Raw genomic sequence first — 15,953 nt, forward strand, 5'->3', positions numbered from 1 at the left:
AGCAGTCGCTGTTGAGAGACAAAGCAGACAGGGCAGAGGAGGAGGGACACCCTCAGCAGCACAGCCAGACAGCAGGGAAATGCCACCCTTCCCTGGGAGATGACTGACAGTCTGTTGGGGCTTCAGGCATGGATGGGCCACATTTGTGGTGCCAGTCTCCCTTGGGAAGCTGTGTCCCCGTGGGCAGATAAGGACCCAGGGGAGCAGCAGCAGCACAGTGCTCTGAGAAGGCGTGAGCCCATCAGTCCTTGTGTCCTGACACACACGTGTTGTATGGAGGTGTGAGCCCATCTGCTCTTGTTTCTGTGCAGGTCCTGCTGGAAAAGCAGAACGAGAAGAGTGTTTTATTAGAGACACTGCTCCAAACTCAGGGAGAGCTAAGCCAAGCCTGCCAGCAGGTCCAGCAGCTGAGGCAGGAGATGCAAGAACAGCAAGAGAAGGGGCAGGTAAGTCTGAGTAGCCAGGGAACAGAGTGAAGGGCAGTACCAAGGCCATAAAATGCAGGTCCTGGGACTGAGGAGGCAAGGACTAGTGCAGGCACTGAAAGCACAGAGCCTGGTGAGCTCCAGAGCTCAACCCCAGGAAGGAAGGGTTGCAATGGAAGTGGAGCTGGGTAGAGAAGACATAAGAAGTGGCTGAATAAATGGGATTTTGAGACAGAAAGGAGAAAAAGCTGAGCCTGAAGGAAGGTCCCAGGAACTTGCTCTGCATTTGTGTTTCCAGATCATCAAGGCAAAGCTGCAAGCAGAGCTGCAGGAAGCTCAGAGGGAACTCCAGGCAGCGGAGAAGAGGCACAAAGAAGAACTTGAAAGCATCCAAGAGGAAATGAATCTCCTCCATGAGCAGAGGGAGGATCTACAAAAGCAGGTGTGTGAAACAGCAGCAGCTGCCCCACAGTCATGCCACAGGTGGTCTGTGCCCTTGTTGCCTTTCCCTTGCAGAGCAGCAGCTGGTGGGCTGATCCCTCTGCCTGCCTCATTCTCTGGGCTCCACAGCAACTGCTCTGGAGGACACGTCCTGGTCTGCTGAATCTCAGCTGCTGCCCTGGACAGCTGGGCTAGTCCTTTGGCCTGTTGGGCAGCAGTCACCAGCAGGGATTTCTGCTGGCCTCTTACTGCTGGCCTTGCTTTTTGAACTGGTTTCTCAGATGCCTTTGGTGACCCCCTGAGATTCTGAAACAAGTCATCCATATCCTTTGGGAATCTGATCCCGTTGGGAGAGGGTGGAACTGAAAGTTGTCCTTTGCCTTTCCTCCCAGTCTGTGATGTGGCTGACAGCAACAAGCTGTAGTCTCTGACTGCTTTTTCTTTCGACTTGAGGTGGGACACTGGACATCTCAGCTTGCAGCCTGCAGAGAGTCCCACAAAGCCATTGCCCACAAAGCTCAGCAAGATGTGAGCGAGGCCCAGGAACTCTCAAAGCAGAAGATGCTGGAGGTTGAGAAGCTCCAGAAGATCCTGGAGGAGGCTGAACAGGAGAAGAAGGAGCAGAAAGTTTGTCTGCAAAACTTGGAGAGCGAAAGGAGCCTTTGGGAAGAAACAGAGCGGCAAAACTCAGAATTTCAGGCTTTGGTGAAGGCCCTAGAGAGGGAAAAAGCCAGGTAAATGAAAGCCTGTGGGACCGTGCTTTCTGTGTCATGGGTTGCCTCTTTCCAATCTTTGCATCTGCAGGTGACTCTGGAAGCATTTCCTAAATGTCAGAGTTCTGAACTATCCATGCAGATGTGTTTCATTCTCTTGATTTTGTGTTGCATTTTCTTTTAATCCTTCAGTTAGTTTTTTCTGAAGGCAACAGCTTTTGGAGTAGCTCTTCCCCTATAAGGGGGTGTTCTGTTGTCAGGTAGGGGGGTTAACACTGGACAAGGTGTGGTGTAATGAACTGGATACATCCATCAGCTCCACCTTGGGTCTAGGAACTTGAAACCTTTGGGATCAGTATCACCAGGCATCCTGATCCCTGTGGTTGGCAGAAGCCATCTTAAGGCTGTAATTTTTGATCTGAGCCAGATTAACAGAATCATGGAATGTGAAGTTTGGAAGGGACCACAGTGGGGCCCTCCTCTCCTGGTCCCACCTCCCTGCTCAAGCATGTGGCACAGGATTGTGTCCAGACAGTTCTGGAATATCTCCAGTGGGGGAGACAACACACTCTCTTTGGTCTCTGTTCGGAGCTCAGTCACTGCACAGCAAAGAGGTTTTTCCCTGTGTTCAGATGGAGCTTCCTGGGCATCAGTTCCTGCCCATTCCTCCTGTGCCATTGCTGGGCCCCCCGAGCAGAGCCTGGTCCATCCTCTGCCCCCTCCCTGCAGCCCCTGACACACCCTGGGGAGGGCCCCTCTCAGTGTCTGCTCTGGAGGCTGAACAGCCCCAGCTCCATCAGCCTTTTCTGCTCCCAGGGATGCTCCATCCCTTCGGCATCTCCACAGCCTGTGCTGGACCCGCTCCAGGAGCTCCGTGTGTGTCCTGTGCTGAGGAGCCAGAGCTGGACACAACATCCCAGCTGTGCCTCCCAGGGCTGAGCAGAGGGGCAGGATCCCCTCCCTGTCCTTCTGGCAATGTCCTTCCTAATGCACCCCCAGATCCCTTTGGCCCCTCGGCCCCAGGGCTCACTGCTGGCTCAGGGGCAGCTGGTTCTCCCCCAAGACCCCCAGGTCCTTCTCCCAGAACTGCTCTCCTGCAGGTCACCCCAGGCTGTGCTGGTGTCTGGGGTTGCTCCTCCCCAGGTGCAGGACTCTGCATTTGCCCTGGTTGAATTTCAGACAGTTCCTCTCTCCCATCTCTCCAGCCTGTCCAGGTCCCTCTGAAGGGCTGAGCCCTCTGGGGGATCGGCCACTCCAGCCTTGTGTCACCAGCTGAGGAGGGATCGACCCCCTCATCCCAGTCATTGTTGAACGAGTTAATGAGCAGTACTGGGCCCAGTCTTGAACCCTGGGGGACACCACTAGGGACAGCCCTCCAACCAGACCCTGTGCCACTGACCCTTTGAGAGCTGTTACTCAGCCAGTTCTCAATCCCATCTCACCATCCACTCACCCAGCCCACACTGCCTGAGTTTGTCCAGGAGGATGTTGTGACAGACAGTGTCAAAGGCCTTGCTGAAGTCAAGGTAGACAATATCCACTGCTGTCCCCTCATCCATCCAGGTAGATGTTTCATCACAGAGGGCAATCAGGTTGGTCAAGCAGGATTTACCTTTGGTGAATCCTGATCTCGTTGTCCCTGTGAGTAGAGGTGGTCTCCAAGAATGAGGCACTCCGTCACCCTTCCAGGGACTGATGGGAGGCTGACTGGCTCGTAGTTCTGAGGGTCCTCCTTCTTGTCCTTTTTCCCGACCAGAGTGACATTTGCTGTGTCCCAGTCCTCGGGCACCTCTCCTGATCTCCATGACCTTTCAAAGCTGATCTTGAGCAGCCTCTCTGGGATGTCTGCAAGCTCCCTCAGCTCTCATGGGTTCATGCTGTTGGGGCCCATGGACTTGCGGATGTCAGGTCTGCCCAGATGTTCTCTAACCTGATCGTCCTTGAAAGGAGGACTTTCCAAGGAATTTCAGAGGAAAGTCTTGCTTCCAGCACTCCTTTGCCCCTGTTTCCTGGGTGAGAGACCTCTGAGGGGTGGTCTTGTCAGTGCAGACTGATGCAAAGAAGGTGCTCAGTAACTCTCTGTATCCTCTGTCACCAGGGTCTCCCATCTGTTTAGGAACACACATTATCCTTTGTTTTCCTTTTGTTTTTGATGCATTTGAAAAAGCCCTTCTTGCTGTCTTTGACATCCTTGGCCAGATTTAACTCCAGGTGGGCCTTGGCCCTTCTCATTTCTGCTTACTCTGATAATCTCTCTATGTTCATTTCAAGTGGCCTGACCTCACTTCCATCTCCTGTGTATTTCCTGCTTCCACTTGAGTTGACAGGAGTTGACAGGAGTTCTTTGTTTATCCACACAGGTCTCTTGCCCCCTTTGCCAGATTTCTTGCTCATTAGGATGCATTGTTCTTGAGCCTGGAGGAAGCGATCCTTGAATATCAACCAACACTCTTAGACCCCTTTTCCCTACAGGGCCTGTTTCCATGGGATTCTTTCAAGAAGATCCCTGGAGAGGCTAAAGTTAACACTCCTGAAGTCCATGGTTGTAATCTTAACTTGCTGTCCTGGGTCCTCCTTGCCCCCAACAGAACTCCACAATCTCATGGTCACTGCAGCCAAGGCTGCCCCCAAGCTTCACCTCTCCAACAAGGCCTTCTCTGGTTGTCAGTCTTAGGTCGAGCAGCACACCATTCCTTGTGGGATCCTCCCCTGCCTGTGACAGGAAATTGTCATCAATGCTTTGCAGGAACATCCCAGACTGTGTTGCTTTTCCAGCTGTTGTCAGGGTAGCTAAAGTCCCCCACAAGAACCAGGGCCTGTGACTGTGAGGTTGCTTCAAGCTGCCTGTAGAAAGCCTCATCCATTTCTCCTCCTGATCAGGCTGCCTGTAACAAACACCCACAGCCAGGTGACCCGTACTTGTCTGCCCTTTTATCCTGACCCATAAGCTCTCAACTTGCTCATCATCCACCCCAAGACAGAGTTCGATACATCCAGAGTGTTGCCTCACATAGAGGGCAACTCCACCACCCTTTCTTGAGGCACCCAAGAAAGAAGAATGCCTTTCACTGCCATCTGTTGCTTTGTTCCACAGGCTGACTGTGTGTCTGGAAGAGAAGGAGTTGAGCCTCAGAACCCTGGAGGAAAAGAACCTTGCCCAGCAGAACCAGATGTCTGAGCTCCATTCTGCTCTTCACCAGGCCAAGCAACTCCTTTCAGACCGCACAACAGAGCTGCAGGAGCTCAACAACCAGGTGACCTATGCACTGGTATCCTCCAGGGACACACAATACCACCCACAGCTTGTAGGCCCTCACTGGTTTCCCCTCCCGGCAGCACACACTGCTCTTGTGCTCTGCCCAGAGACACTGCACCTTGAGGCCAAGGCTGGATGTGGTGTCTCCTGCCTGTGTTTTCCCCTCTTCTCTCCTGGATCCCAGTATGAGCTCTCTGAGGAGAAGCAACAGACTGCTTTGAGCTTCTCCATCCCTGTGTTCCCAGTGTTGTCCCTGGTGGAGTTTGTGCCTGTGCCAGGCACAGAGCAATGTGGGGACACAGAGGTGGTTCTGGCAGGCTGGGAAAGACACTTCATCTGGTGTTTTGGAGCAGCACCATCAAGGATGCCCATTGTTTCTCCTTTCCCTGTTTGGAGTTTACTGTTCTCCATTGGAATGCTTGGCTTTGTACCTTCTGTTTCTGGTGTGTCTTGTGCTTGAAGGAATTTGTCCTTTGCTCCTCACCCTACTGCCTGCTCTGCTGCCTCAGGAGCAGCCCAGCCCCTGACACTCTGTGCACCCATGTTCCAGATCCAGTCCCTGCAGGAAGCAGTGCAGGAGAAGGAGGCTGCCCTGGCAGCTCGAGAGGAGCAGCTGCTGCAGGCCCTGGAGGAGTCACGAGCGGGCGAACGGAGCTTGAAGGACTCTCTGCACACTCTGGAGGCCGAGGGCTTTGAGCTGCGTTTGAGGCTCCGTAGCTCCGAGAAGAGAGAAGAAGCCTTGGCCACAGAGTGTCAACAGGCCAGCAGTGCCCACCAGGAAACCCGATCCCAGCTGGACAAACTGCACTTGGTTCTCCACCACATGGTCAGTGACTGCAGAGACTTGGTCACTTGGAGCTCAGGCAAGTGTGGGAGGCTGGGTTAGTGTGTCTGTAGAGCATGTGTGGGACAGCAGATGGAGGAAGGGGGTCATCCTGGTCTGACAGACTCATCCTTTCACCTTAGGCTGGCTCAAGCCTTGGGAAATTTTGAAAGCTTGACATCCTTGCAGAGACACAAGTCCGTGTTTGTATGTGGAGAAATGATCAGCATCAGAATGGAAAAAGGCCTGAGTCCTGTCAAGCCACAGGGCACATGCAGTCATCCTTGGGGCAGCACTGACATTAGTGGTCATCAAAATAACGTCAGCCTGTGACACTGGCTTGCTGTAGGGCAAGCTCTAGGATGATGGCAAAGCCACGGCCACCTTCTCCTGTGTAAAAAGAGGCCTTGTTTGTTGGAGACCCTTGGATTCAGTTTTGAAACAGAATGTCTTGTCTCTTCAGAACAGGGTAGTGCTGTGGGCCTAACTGCTTCTCAGGCCAGGGACCTCCCCACAGAGCTCACAGTGGACAGAGTGGCAGCAGCCCTACAAGACCTGCGTCAGCACCTGGAGCAGACTCAGAAAGATCTGGTAATGTGTGCCCTGGGCACCCAGAAATCCTGTCCCACTGCTGGACAAGCAGAGTGCCAATGCCGGGGGGGGTGTCAATCCTTTTAGGGGGGGTTGGCTCACTGCCACGGGGAGGAGGCAGGATCATGATCACATCTACCATTACTGTACCAGCAGTGGCTCTGAGAGGTGATTCTGCTCCTCTTAACTCTTCCAGAATGACACCAGGAAGAAAACACAGGTCTTGGAGCTGGAACTGAGCAGAAGGCAGGCTGAGAGGGACCATTGGTGTGCCCGCAATCAGGAGCTGCACAAACAGTTGGCTGAAAGCCAGGAAGGTACAGCTTCTCCTTTCCCACCCACTGCCCATCCCCTCTGGCCAAAGGGGATCTCTGATGCCACACAGAGGAAAAGTGCAGTGCCTGGGGATAGGAGAGGAGAAAAACAACCAGCAGGAGACTTCTCCCTAGAAGTCCCAGGGAAAGCTTTTGGTAGACAGAGATGGCGTGGCTGGCAGTGCATCTGGCTGTGCCATGGGGGAACCTGTGCAGAGGTGGTGCCTTTCAGGTCCCATGTCCCTGCTAAACAGGTGTATCTTGATGCCTGAGCTTGATTCCTCCAAACTCCAGGCCATCCCAGAGCCTCCAGGGTTATTGGTTTCTTTATAGCATGGCAGGACAGGCATCCCCACTCCTTTCTCTGTTTGCCCATTCTGCACATCAGAACTGCATTTTCATCTCAGTGCCTTGTTTCCCTTGTCTCAGACTCTCTCTCAGCTATTCCTGGTCAGTCAGCGGTGTCCTAGTCAGTCTTTACTTTTGCTTCTTCTTCCTTTTCCTTTGGGACCCTGGATTCATATCTCCCCTCCTGTCTGTCCCTGTTTCATCCATGTCAGTTCTCCCTGCTTCTAACACTGTGGCTGAGGTGCTGCCATGCCTTCAGTCCTGGTCTTTCAACAAGCAGAAGGGCAAGCACACTTTCATGTTCCTTGGATTCTTGCCCCTTTCATTCTTCCTTTTTTCTCTGCCTGGAAGTTTCCTTCCTTTCTGTCAGCTTTGGAAGCCCTTGTGGGCTTAGGGCCTGGGTAACACAGACAGGCAGAGAAGACACTGCTGTTGTGTCTGCAGGATGCACATCAGTTGGGCTTGGCTTTGCTTTTCCCCTTCCCCTTTCCTGCTGTAGCGCTGTGGACGGCAGAACACAAGAGGGATTCTCTAGAAGCTGCCCTGAAGGAAGAGGCCTCTGCAAGGAAAGAAGAAGCTGTGACTCTGCGTCAGGAGGTGGAGTCTCTGCAAAGGAAACTGGAGAGCACGGAGAAGCAAGGACAGGATGTGCTGGTGAGGCTGGCAGATGCCATGAAGGGCCATTTCCTAGCTGATTTTGGATCTTGTGTTTGTATTTTTAAAGAACGACTTTTTCCAGTTTAACTTTTCTAATTCCATTCTTCTGAATAAGGAGGAAAAGATGTCGTAGTCATTTCAAACCCAGTTAGGGCTGAGGGTGCTTCTTTTCCTCCATGCTGAAGTTTTCTGCCCTTGAAGCTTTAGTCAAAGTAATCTCCACGCTTATCTCTATTTACATTGCGTGGTCTGGGCAATTCCTTGTGTCCAAATCCATCTTCAGATTTCCAAATATCTGGATCTGGAAAAAGGGGTGAGAGGATCAAGTTTCCTAATAGTCGCAAGGTGTTCAGCAATGGCCATCTGAGAGCAGACAGTGGGGAGAAAAGAGAGAAAACAAAAGTGCTGATGCAGATAATAACGTGAGCCTGCGAAGGGAAAACTAGTCCTGATTGGAAAGCCAGACTGACAGACTAATCTGGCCATTGCTGCTTCAAGAGAGGAAGGTGGGGCTCTAGGGGATGGTACCATGGCAACTCTCCACAGGAGAGGTCGAAAACCACCCCTTCTTGCCCCAAACCCAGCAAAGGAAATGTTGGTGTCCTTTGCTCTTCCCTTCCGTCCCAATGGAGAGCACATTGTCATGGCACTGCCTAAGTCATCCTTAGTCTGGACTTGAAATCCTGGCTGCAGTTCTGGCAGCTCCTCCCCAAAGGAACACTCGAGTAGAGCTCCAAGAGGTTGGGGAGGGGCAGAAAGGAAGCTGGGACTGGCTGAGGGAGCTGGGAAAGCTGCAGCATAAAGGGGGGGGGGCACAGAAGGGTCTGCAGCACCCTGAGAGGCAGGGAGACAGGGGCAGCCCATGCCTGCCACTGTGGCAGGAGCTCAGGTATGCTACGAAGAGCAGACAAAGAGATGGAATGATTGACTCTTTTGTCTCTGCTTTGCAGCATGAACGGGACAGGCTGCAAGCAGAGAAAGAAAAACTGGAGTGTCAGATCAAACTTCTTGAGGAATCACTCACAGCCTCTGAAACCCGAGCAAATACAGCAAGAGACACGAATCACTCTCTTGAACAAGAACTCCAAACTGCACTGTCCCTCTTAAAAATTAAAAATGAGGAAGTGGAAAATCAGATGAGGAAAATGGAGATGCTCCAGAAAGAGGCAGCAGAGGGCAAAGCTTTACAGGATAATCTGTCTCGTATGACTGCCATCCTGTCAGAGAGGGAGAGAGAAATGAAGGTGTTCCAAGAGCAGATGAGAGTCCTGGAAAAGCAGAAAGAAATGCAAAAAGCTGCTCTCAATCAGGTTATTAAGGACATAACAGAGAAAGAAAAGAAGACAGAATCTCAGCAAGAACAGATACAGGAGCTGGAGAAGCAGCAAGAACAACAAAGGATTGCTTTAAGCAAAGAGCTGGAAGAGAGAGAGTGGGAGATGAGATCCCAGCAAGAACAAATACAGGAGCTGGAGAAGCAGCGAGAAATGGAGAGGGCTGCTGTCAGCAGGGTGAGCAAGGAGCTAGAAGAGAGGGAGCAAGAGATCAGATCCCAGCAGGAACTGATAGGGGAACTGGAGAAGCAGTTAGAATTGCAGAGCACTGCTGTCAGCAAGGTGAGCAAGGAGCTGGAAGAGAGGGAGCAGGAGATCAGATCCCAGGAGGAGAAAATAATGGTTCTAGAACAACATGGTGCATCACAAGTGAGAAATCTACTTGAGGATCTTGATCATGTGAAAGGAAACCTGAAGGAGAAAAACTTGGAGCTTCTGTCTCTGACTCAGCAGATCCAAGAACTGGAAAAGGAGAGAGAACAGGGGAAAACTCTGCACACAAGCCTTGAACACCTGAGGGCAGCTCTTAAGGACAGAGAGAGTGAGTGTGACACTCAAAGGGAAGAGTTAAAGCTCTTGCAGCAGCACAAGGAACAGCAAGAAGGGCATCTGCAAGAGCTTCTTGGTAAAGTAGAAAACATGACACTTTCTTTATCTAAAAAAGAACAAGAGCTTGAGTCACAACAAAAGCAAATCCAGGAAGTTGAAGAAGCCCTGGAAATGCAGTTAAGGACTGTCCGTGACCAACTGGAGCAGACCTTAGCAACCTTAAAAGAAAAAGACAGACTCATAGACATCCAAAAGCAACAAACAAGGAGCTATGAGGAAAAAACAGAACAACAGATGAATGTCTTGCACAGAGACTTAGAATACACTAGGACAGTACTGAAAGAAAAGGATGTCATGATTGAATCTCAGAAGGAACTGATTGAGACCTTCCAAAAACAACAAGAAGACTCTGAACAGCAGAAGGAAATTCTGCAGCATCTTCAAGTGGAACTAAAGGAAAAAGAGCAGGAAATTTTATCCCTTAGAAAGCAGTGTGAGGCATGCAAGGAAAAGGAGGAAAAGCATGAAGCTGAGCAAACCAATTTCCAAGCAGCAGCACTGACTCTGAAAGAAAGAGAAGAAAAGATCTGGGTTCTGGAGGAGGCTGTCTCTAAGCTTCAACAGCAAAAGGAGGAGACAGCGGGGCAGACTAAAGCCATCGTGCAAAAACTGGAATGTGCTGAATCTTCTTTAGAAGCCAGCGATCAAGAGAGAGCCTCTTTGGATGAGCATGTCCAGGACCTTCGAGAGCAGAAGGAGGTGGAAGGCAGGCAGGCCAAAAGTCTAGAGCAGGATCAAGGCAAAATGAGGCAGATGTTGCAGGAGAACCATTTGGAGTTCCTCAAGCAGACAGAGCAAATGAACATGTTCCAACTCCATGAAGAAAGCATGAAAGTAGCACTAACCTTATGCCAGAAGCAAATAACTCTGCTTGAGGAAGTGGTGAGGAAGAAAGATGAAGACAATGAAACTCTTCTGCAAAAACTCCGGCACCAAGAAGAAGTAGTGAAGACTTGGCAGAATCTCCAGCTTAGGGCAGCTGAGAAGAATGAAGAGGTTAGACATGAGGGAGAGCAGGAGAAGCTGCTGCAAGAAGCCTTCCCTGAGAGAGAAGGAGAGACCAAGGCTCAAAGCGACCAGAAGGAGTTAGAAGAGGTAATAAGAGCTCTTCGGGAAGATCTCCAGCACATTCAGCAGACTCTGATGAAGAAGGATGAAGAGATCAAGTACCAAACAGACAGAGTCAGGTATTTAGAGGAGGCACTGTCAGGGAGAGAACAACAGCTAAGGAGGGAGAGCGAACTCCTGAAAGAATTAACATCAGCTTTGCGATGGAAGGATGAAGGGGAGACCCTAAAGAAACAAATCCAAAACCTCCAAAAATGGGAGGAAGAGGTAATAGAGAAGATGAAAGTTCTCCAGGAGAGAGACCATCTCTTGCAAAGGCAGAAGGAGCTAACCCAACAATGGCAAGCTGAGAGGAAAGCCAGTGGGGAGGAATTGGAGTGTGTGGCTGCTGCTTTGAAGCAGACACAAAGCAGAGAACTCGAATGGAGAGAGAAGGCCCAAGTCCTGAGAGCTGCCCTTACCAAGAGTGAAATGGCCAAAGGGACTCTGCTGAAAGAATTGGACATCCTGCAGAGAATGGTTTCAGAGCGGGACACGGACCGATTCCATCAGCAGGTAGGCCCTGGGATTGATTTCAACTCAAACGTCCCTGAAGGATTCCAATGATGTTTCCCTCCAAGAGGTGGGAATATAGATTCCCATCAGTACAAGACCTGTTTGGGCAAAGCAGCCAGGTCTGCAGCCAGCAGCCTTGTCTGGCTGGCTGACTCCAGCAGAGACCATTTGCCTGCGAGAATGTTTCCTGGCAGGCCCGGAACGACTGACACAACTATGGAGCTGGCTGTTCAAATCAGCTCCATCCAAAAGCTGGGCATGGGGAACTGGTTCTTCCGTGCCTAGGCAAGCTCAGCCAACACATGGTGGCTTGGATTTGGCATGGAAAGAAAAGGGAGCTGCTGACCAGACTGATGTAGTGAACTCAGCAGAGTTTTGTACTGATGGCTGAAGAGCAGCTGCACTGCTGGAGCTTAGAGGGTGCTCTCGGACATGGAGGTTTCTGAGGGACAGCTTGTCCAGTGTACTAAAAAGAATGGGATTTATACCATTGCCTGGTCAGGTTAAAGGCTTCATTGCTCATTCAGGACATGCTTGTCCCCCTTGTCCAAAAAGCACAAAGGTAAATTTGTGTGGATTTCTTCAAGGTGAACTGATTCAGGTCCCACTAGTGGAACAGCTGCAATAGCCTGTGCTGCAGCCTTGCCAGGAATTTGCCAATATTTTCTACATTCCATTAGTAGATGTAGAGAAAAACTACTAAGAAAACCCTGTATTTATGCATTATACATTTACACATGACTTAAGAAATATTACTGGCAGCCTGATCAGGATGCTGACAGGTCCTGCAACCTGTTGATGGGAAGCAAAGAAGTGACAAGTGCAGGAAATGTGAAAACAACGGAAGATTTCAGTTCCATCCATGTAGATCAGCTGGGCAAGAGCAGATGATCAGGAAATGCAGTTGCATCCTCAGAGATTGGTTTAGTGCTGGTGTCAAGAATAAAATTATCAATGCTCCAAGGAGCAGTTCATCAGGAAAGGCACGACAGGGGAGGTGACTCCTGACTAGGTTCAGAGCAGTGTACATGGCTTGACTGATAAGGTGATTTTTTTCCACAGAGCAGTCCTGGATGAGGATGTAACAGGCAAAGAGAACACAGAACAAGACTGTAGTGTTCAGTCACTGCAGAAATACGTACTTCACCCACAGCTTGCACGTGTTTGCTTGCCTAAGGACAGAGCTGTAGATAGGAGAATGTACAGTGATAGTCAAAGAGGATGACCAAAGATGGTAGATAACTTCCCTAACAGGAAGGTGTAAATGTGCAAGTCTTCACAGTCGGCACGAAATGGCTGAGAGAGGGAGCTGGAGACACTCCAGACCTTTCTAAAACTATGAAGTGGCTGAATAGGAAATGAATGTTTCCACTCTCTCTCAAAACCAGAATGGGGGACACTGAACAAAACAAGCAGAAAGCACATCCAGAACAAACAACTCAATTCTCCAAGCTGATTTGGAGGAGGGCCCCTAGAGAGAGGATGTGTTCCTTTGGGCTGTGCACCAGAAGGAGAAGGGCCTTAGCACTGTCCATTCCTGTTCTGGTCACTCTGCCTGACATGTTGGTTCTAACACCCTTCTAACCTTTATGTGGCACCAGCTCATGGAATCTCCTCTCTGAATGCCCAGCAGGCTGTTGCAGAAGGGGAGCAGCTGTCATGGCTCTCAGAGAAGAGACTCATGTCACAGAGCCTGGAATGTCTGCAGCGAACAGTTGCAAGGCTGGAAGATGAAAAGGTGGAGCTGAAGCAACAAAATACTGAGCTCAGGAGGACTCTTGAGCAGGTAAAACAGGCTTTTGCTGCCTCTGCAAAGCCTCATGGTCCTCTGAACCATGACACATTTCCCCAGGCAGCACTTTGGAGTCCTCTTCTTGTTTCCTTCCCTCTCCTTCTTCCTGCTGTGGACACACACTTTGCATTTTCTCTCTCTTCTGGCACCCCATGGCCTTCACAAATACACCTTCACTGCAATGCCACCCTCCTTGCCCCAGTGTCCCCAGACACACACTTGCCTCTCTTCCATAGCCCACATTGAGTCCTTTTTTGTTCTCTGGTGCAATTAAGGGTCTCTGAGCAGAGATCTCCTTGCCTTGATGTCCAGAGGTCCTTTTGCTCCCTGTTTGGTGGCAGGTTTCTGTGACCCTTTCTCCCATCCAATGTGCAGGTGGAACGTGAGCGGAGGAGGCTGAAGAGATGTTTTAGGGATCAGATGCTCCCAGATGCCTGTGGATTGTCTCTCTCCCAGTCTGACCAGCACAAAGTGTCCACCTCTAGACAGGTGAGAACAGAATCTTCTCTGGTGAGAGGAGGCTCTGGCCATATACAAGGAACAAGGGCAGATCCCAGTGGCAGCGGCCCCCCAGGAGAGACCTAATGGTAGTCAGGTACAGACCATGCCCTGACCAAGCTGCAGACTAAAATGAAATCTTGTGTTTTATTCACAGGAGGAGTCTCACGCTCGCTGCAGTCAGCGGTTAGCTGAGCTACAGAACCAGGTGAGGAGTAGGAAAACTCTCCTCAAAAGCTGCTGTGGCTCTACTGATGGGCACAGCTTTGCACAATGCTCCACGCTGAGTTTTGTTTGGCTGTCAGAAGTGAGTGCACCAGGCAGTGTCAGTTCTGTTGGCAACAACCAAACAACATCCTTCACCTCGGTCTTGTCTCTGGCTTGCCTAAAGGTCAGGCAGGGTGGGATAGGGGTAGTAGAAAATTCAGAACACTGGAACTCACCTGAAAATATCAAGATCATAGAATCATGACATCCTTAAGGCTGGAAAAGCCTTATGAGATCATCTAGTCCAGCTGTTAGCCCTGTACTGTCAATCCCAAACCTAAACTGTGCTCCTGAGCACCACAATTACATGTTTTTTGAGCACTTCCAGGGATGGTGATTCCACCATTCCCTGGGTAGCCTGTTCCATGATGTTCCCTTTTGTTGCCTGTCCCCATTTTCCCTTGCCTCCGTTAGCAGTGGAGAGGTCCAGGGCTCTGAGGCAGTGCCAGAGCTGAGCCTTCAGGCCATCCTCAGTCCTTGCTGTGCTGTGCTAATCACCACCCTGCTGTGGGACCGAGTCAGAGACCTCAGCACTCTGAGGATGTTTGGTTTATCAGTGTAAGAATGTTCATTCCAGCTGCTGAACCCTGTTGCATCCTTTGCACAGCAGGAGGTCAAACCGAGCAGGAGGTGGGAGCAGCTCTGCCCCCGGCCAGCCCAGCAGGCACAACCCCGTGGGGTCAGGAAAGAGCAGAGTTTGAGGAGTTCCAAGGCTTCAGCGCTGCTGTAAGGCCCCTGGGCTTTGTTCACCACATTCTTCTGCACTCATGTGTGGGATGCTCTAAAGTTTGGGAGAGGGAGAATTTGCTCCCTTTCCCTGGGCTGGCTGTCAAGGTGCTCAAGCAGAGCAGTTCTCCAGTACCCTGGGTAAGCAGCAGCCTTCCTGCTGAGGCACAGCCTGTGGAACTAAGGGCTCATGGCCCAGAGTTGAAAATCAGAGCTGGGTTAGTAAATCCCGTTGGAACTCTCTCTCTAATAGACCTGTGGCTGAGGGTTGTTCGTGGGAAGGGTTGGCCAGCAGGAAACTTGACGTGTTGATAAGCTGAGCTCTGTTCAGGGGACTCTGGGAGCCTGTTCCTTTCTCTTCCACAAGGTCCCAGTGTTTGTCAGGGCTGGTCGAGGCTGTGTCTGCCCCAACTGCTGGCACTGTGGAGCTACGGATGGTCCTGACAGTGTGGGCTTGTCTGAGCTCAGCTTTGTGCCTCTTTCAGGTGTCCCTCCTGCAGTCACAGCTGGCACGAGACCGACAGCACAGGCAGAACTACATTGAGAGCTGTGCAAGGACCAACCAGGAGCTGTCAGACCTTCACCAGGAGCTGTCCTGCTCCTTAGCAGCTGTGCTCAGGGAGCCCAGAGCTGCTGTTCTGGAAGCAGAGACTCAGAAACTGGATCAGTCTCTGAACTTGGCACTGATGTCCCCGGACTGTCAGTCTCCTGAGAGACAGAGGGTGCACCCAGCAGCCCAACCTGCCAGAAGCAACCTGAGGTAACAGCACCTCTGGTCTCCATTTGAACGGAAGGATTTCTGCGAAGACGAAGAGCTCTTGGATGTGAGAAATGGGATGAACTCCTCGGGGCAAGGCTGCTCCCTGCCTTTTCCCTCTGTTTCTCTCACAATCAGCTGGTGCTGTCAAACCTCACCTTATGTTGAGGATTAGGATCTATGAAGTGTTATCTCAGGCAGATGATTTCTGGGGACAAAATGTGAATATGTGAGAACGAAGACATAGGTAAGGAGAGAGAATGATGTGTGGAGAAGGAAGCCCAAACACGAACAATCCCTGAACAGTAAGACTTTGGGGTGACATCTGTCCGAGGGCAGCTGCTCAAATAAAATAAAAGGACATAAAGGTTGTGCTACAAACAGTTAAAGTAGCATGACAGCATTTGTTCTGTTTGCATTTCCAATCATCTCCTAAGGACAGACACTTAAATATTTTTCCTAATAAAATGTTTTTAATAAAATTTTTTTAGAAGGTTATACATATCTTTACCTGGCCCAATGAGGCTGTTGTGTGATTTCCCCTCTTGAGGGCAGAGCTGTTTCCTGCCAGGAGAAATGGAAATTTGAGGAAAGGGGTGGAGAGAACACAATGGGGATCAAAGGTGGGCGAGAGAGAGGGTTTCCCTCCCCTTTTCCCTCCCCTTACCACCCCCCTTTCTCCCTTCCCTTCCCCCCCCCCTTTTTTTTACCCCCCTTTTATTCCCTGTCTTTTCCCTCCCTCTTTTCTCCCTCTCTTTCCCCCTTCCCCTCCCCTTTCT

General features: G+C 50.8%; 1 protein-coding gene across 7 annotated transcripts in view; it reads left to right on the forward strand.

Annotated features, from left to right (window-relative positions):
- CEP250 (centrosomal protein 250) overlaps positions 1-15,668 on the forward strand; it is a 31,192-nt gene extending 15,524 nt beyond the window's left edge. For 3 of the 7 annotated variants that reach the window (XM_064674331.1, XM_064674334.1, XM_064674338.1), the window contains 13 exons: positions 312-446; positions 724-867; positions 1,320-1,600; positions 4,674-4,833; positions 5,386-5,698; positions 6,122-6,249; positions 6,446-6,566; positions 7,411-7,565; positions 8,519-11,134; positions 12,765-12,920; positions 13,302-13,415; positions 13,582-13,632; positions 14,903-15,668. In XM_064674331.1, coding sequence (XP_064530401.1) covers positions 312-446; positions 724-867; positions 1,320-1,600; positions 4,674-4,833; positions 5,386-5,698; positions 6,122-6,249; positions 6,446-6,566; positions 7,411-7,565; positions 8,519-11,134; positions 12,765-12,920; positions 13,302-13,415; positions 13,582-13,632; positions 14,903-15,181 — 4,653 coding nt within the window. In that variant the 3' untranslated portion in view covers positions 15,182-15,668. The other 4 variants (XM_064674333.1, XM_064674332.1, XM_064674336.1 and 1 more) reach the window with 4 other exon arrangements.
- The last annotated feature ends 285 nt before the right edge of the window (positions 15,669-15,953 follow it).

This window comes from Pseudopipra pipra, chromosome 17 (genome assembly GCF_036250125.1).
Source record: "Pseudopipra pipra isolate bDixPip1 chromosome 17, bDixPip1.hap1, whole genome shotgun sequence".
Taxonomy (NCBI): Eukaryota; Metazoa; Chordata; class Aves; order Passeriformes; family Pipridae; genus Pseudopipra; species Pseudopipra pipra.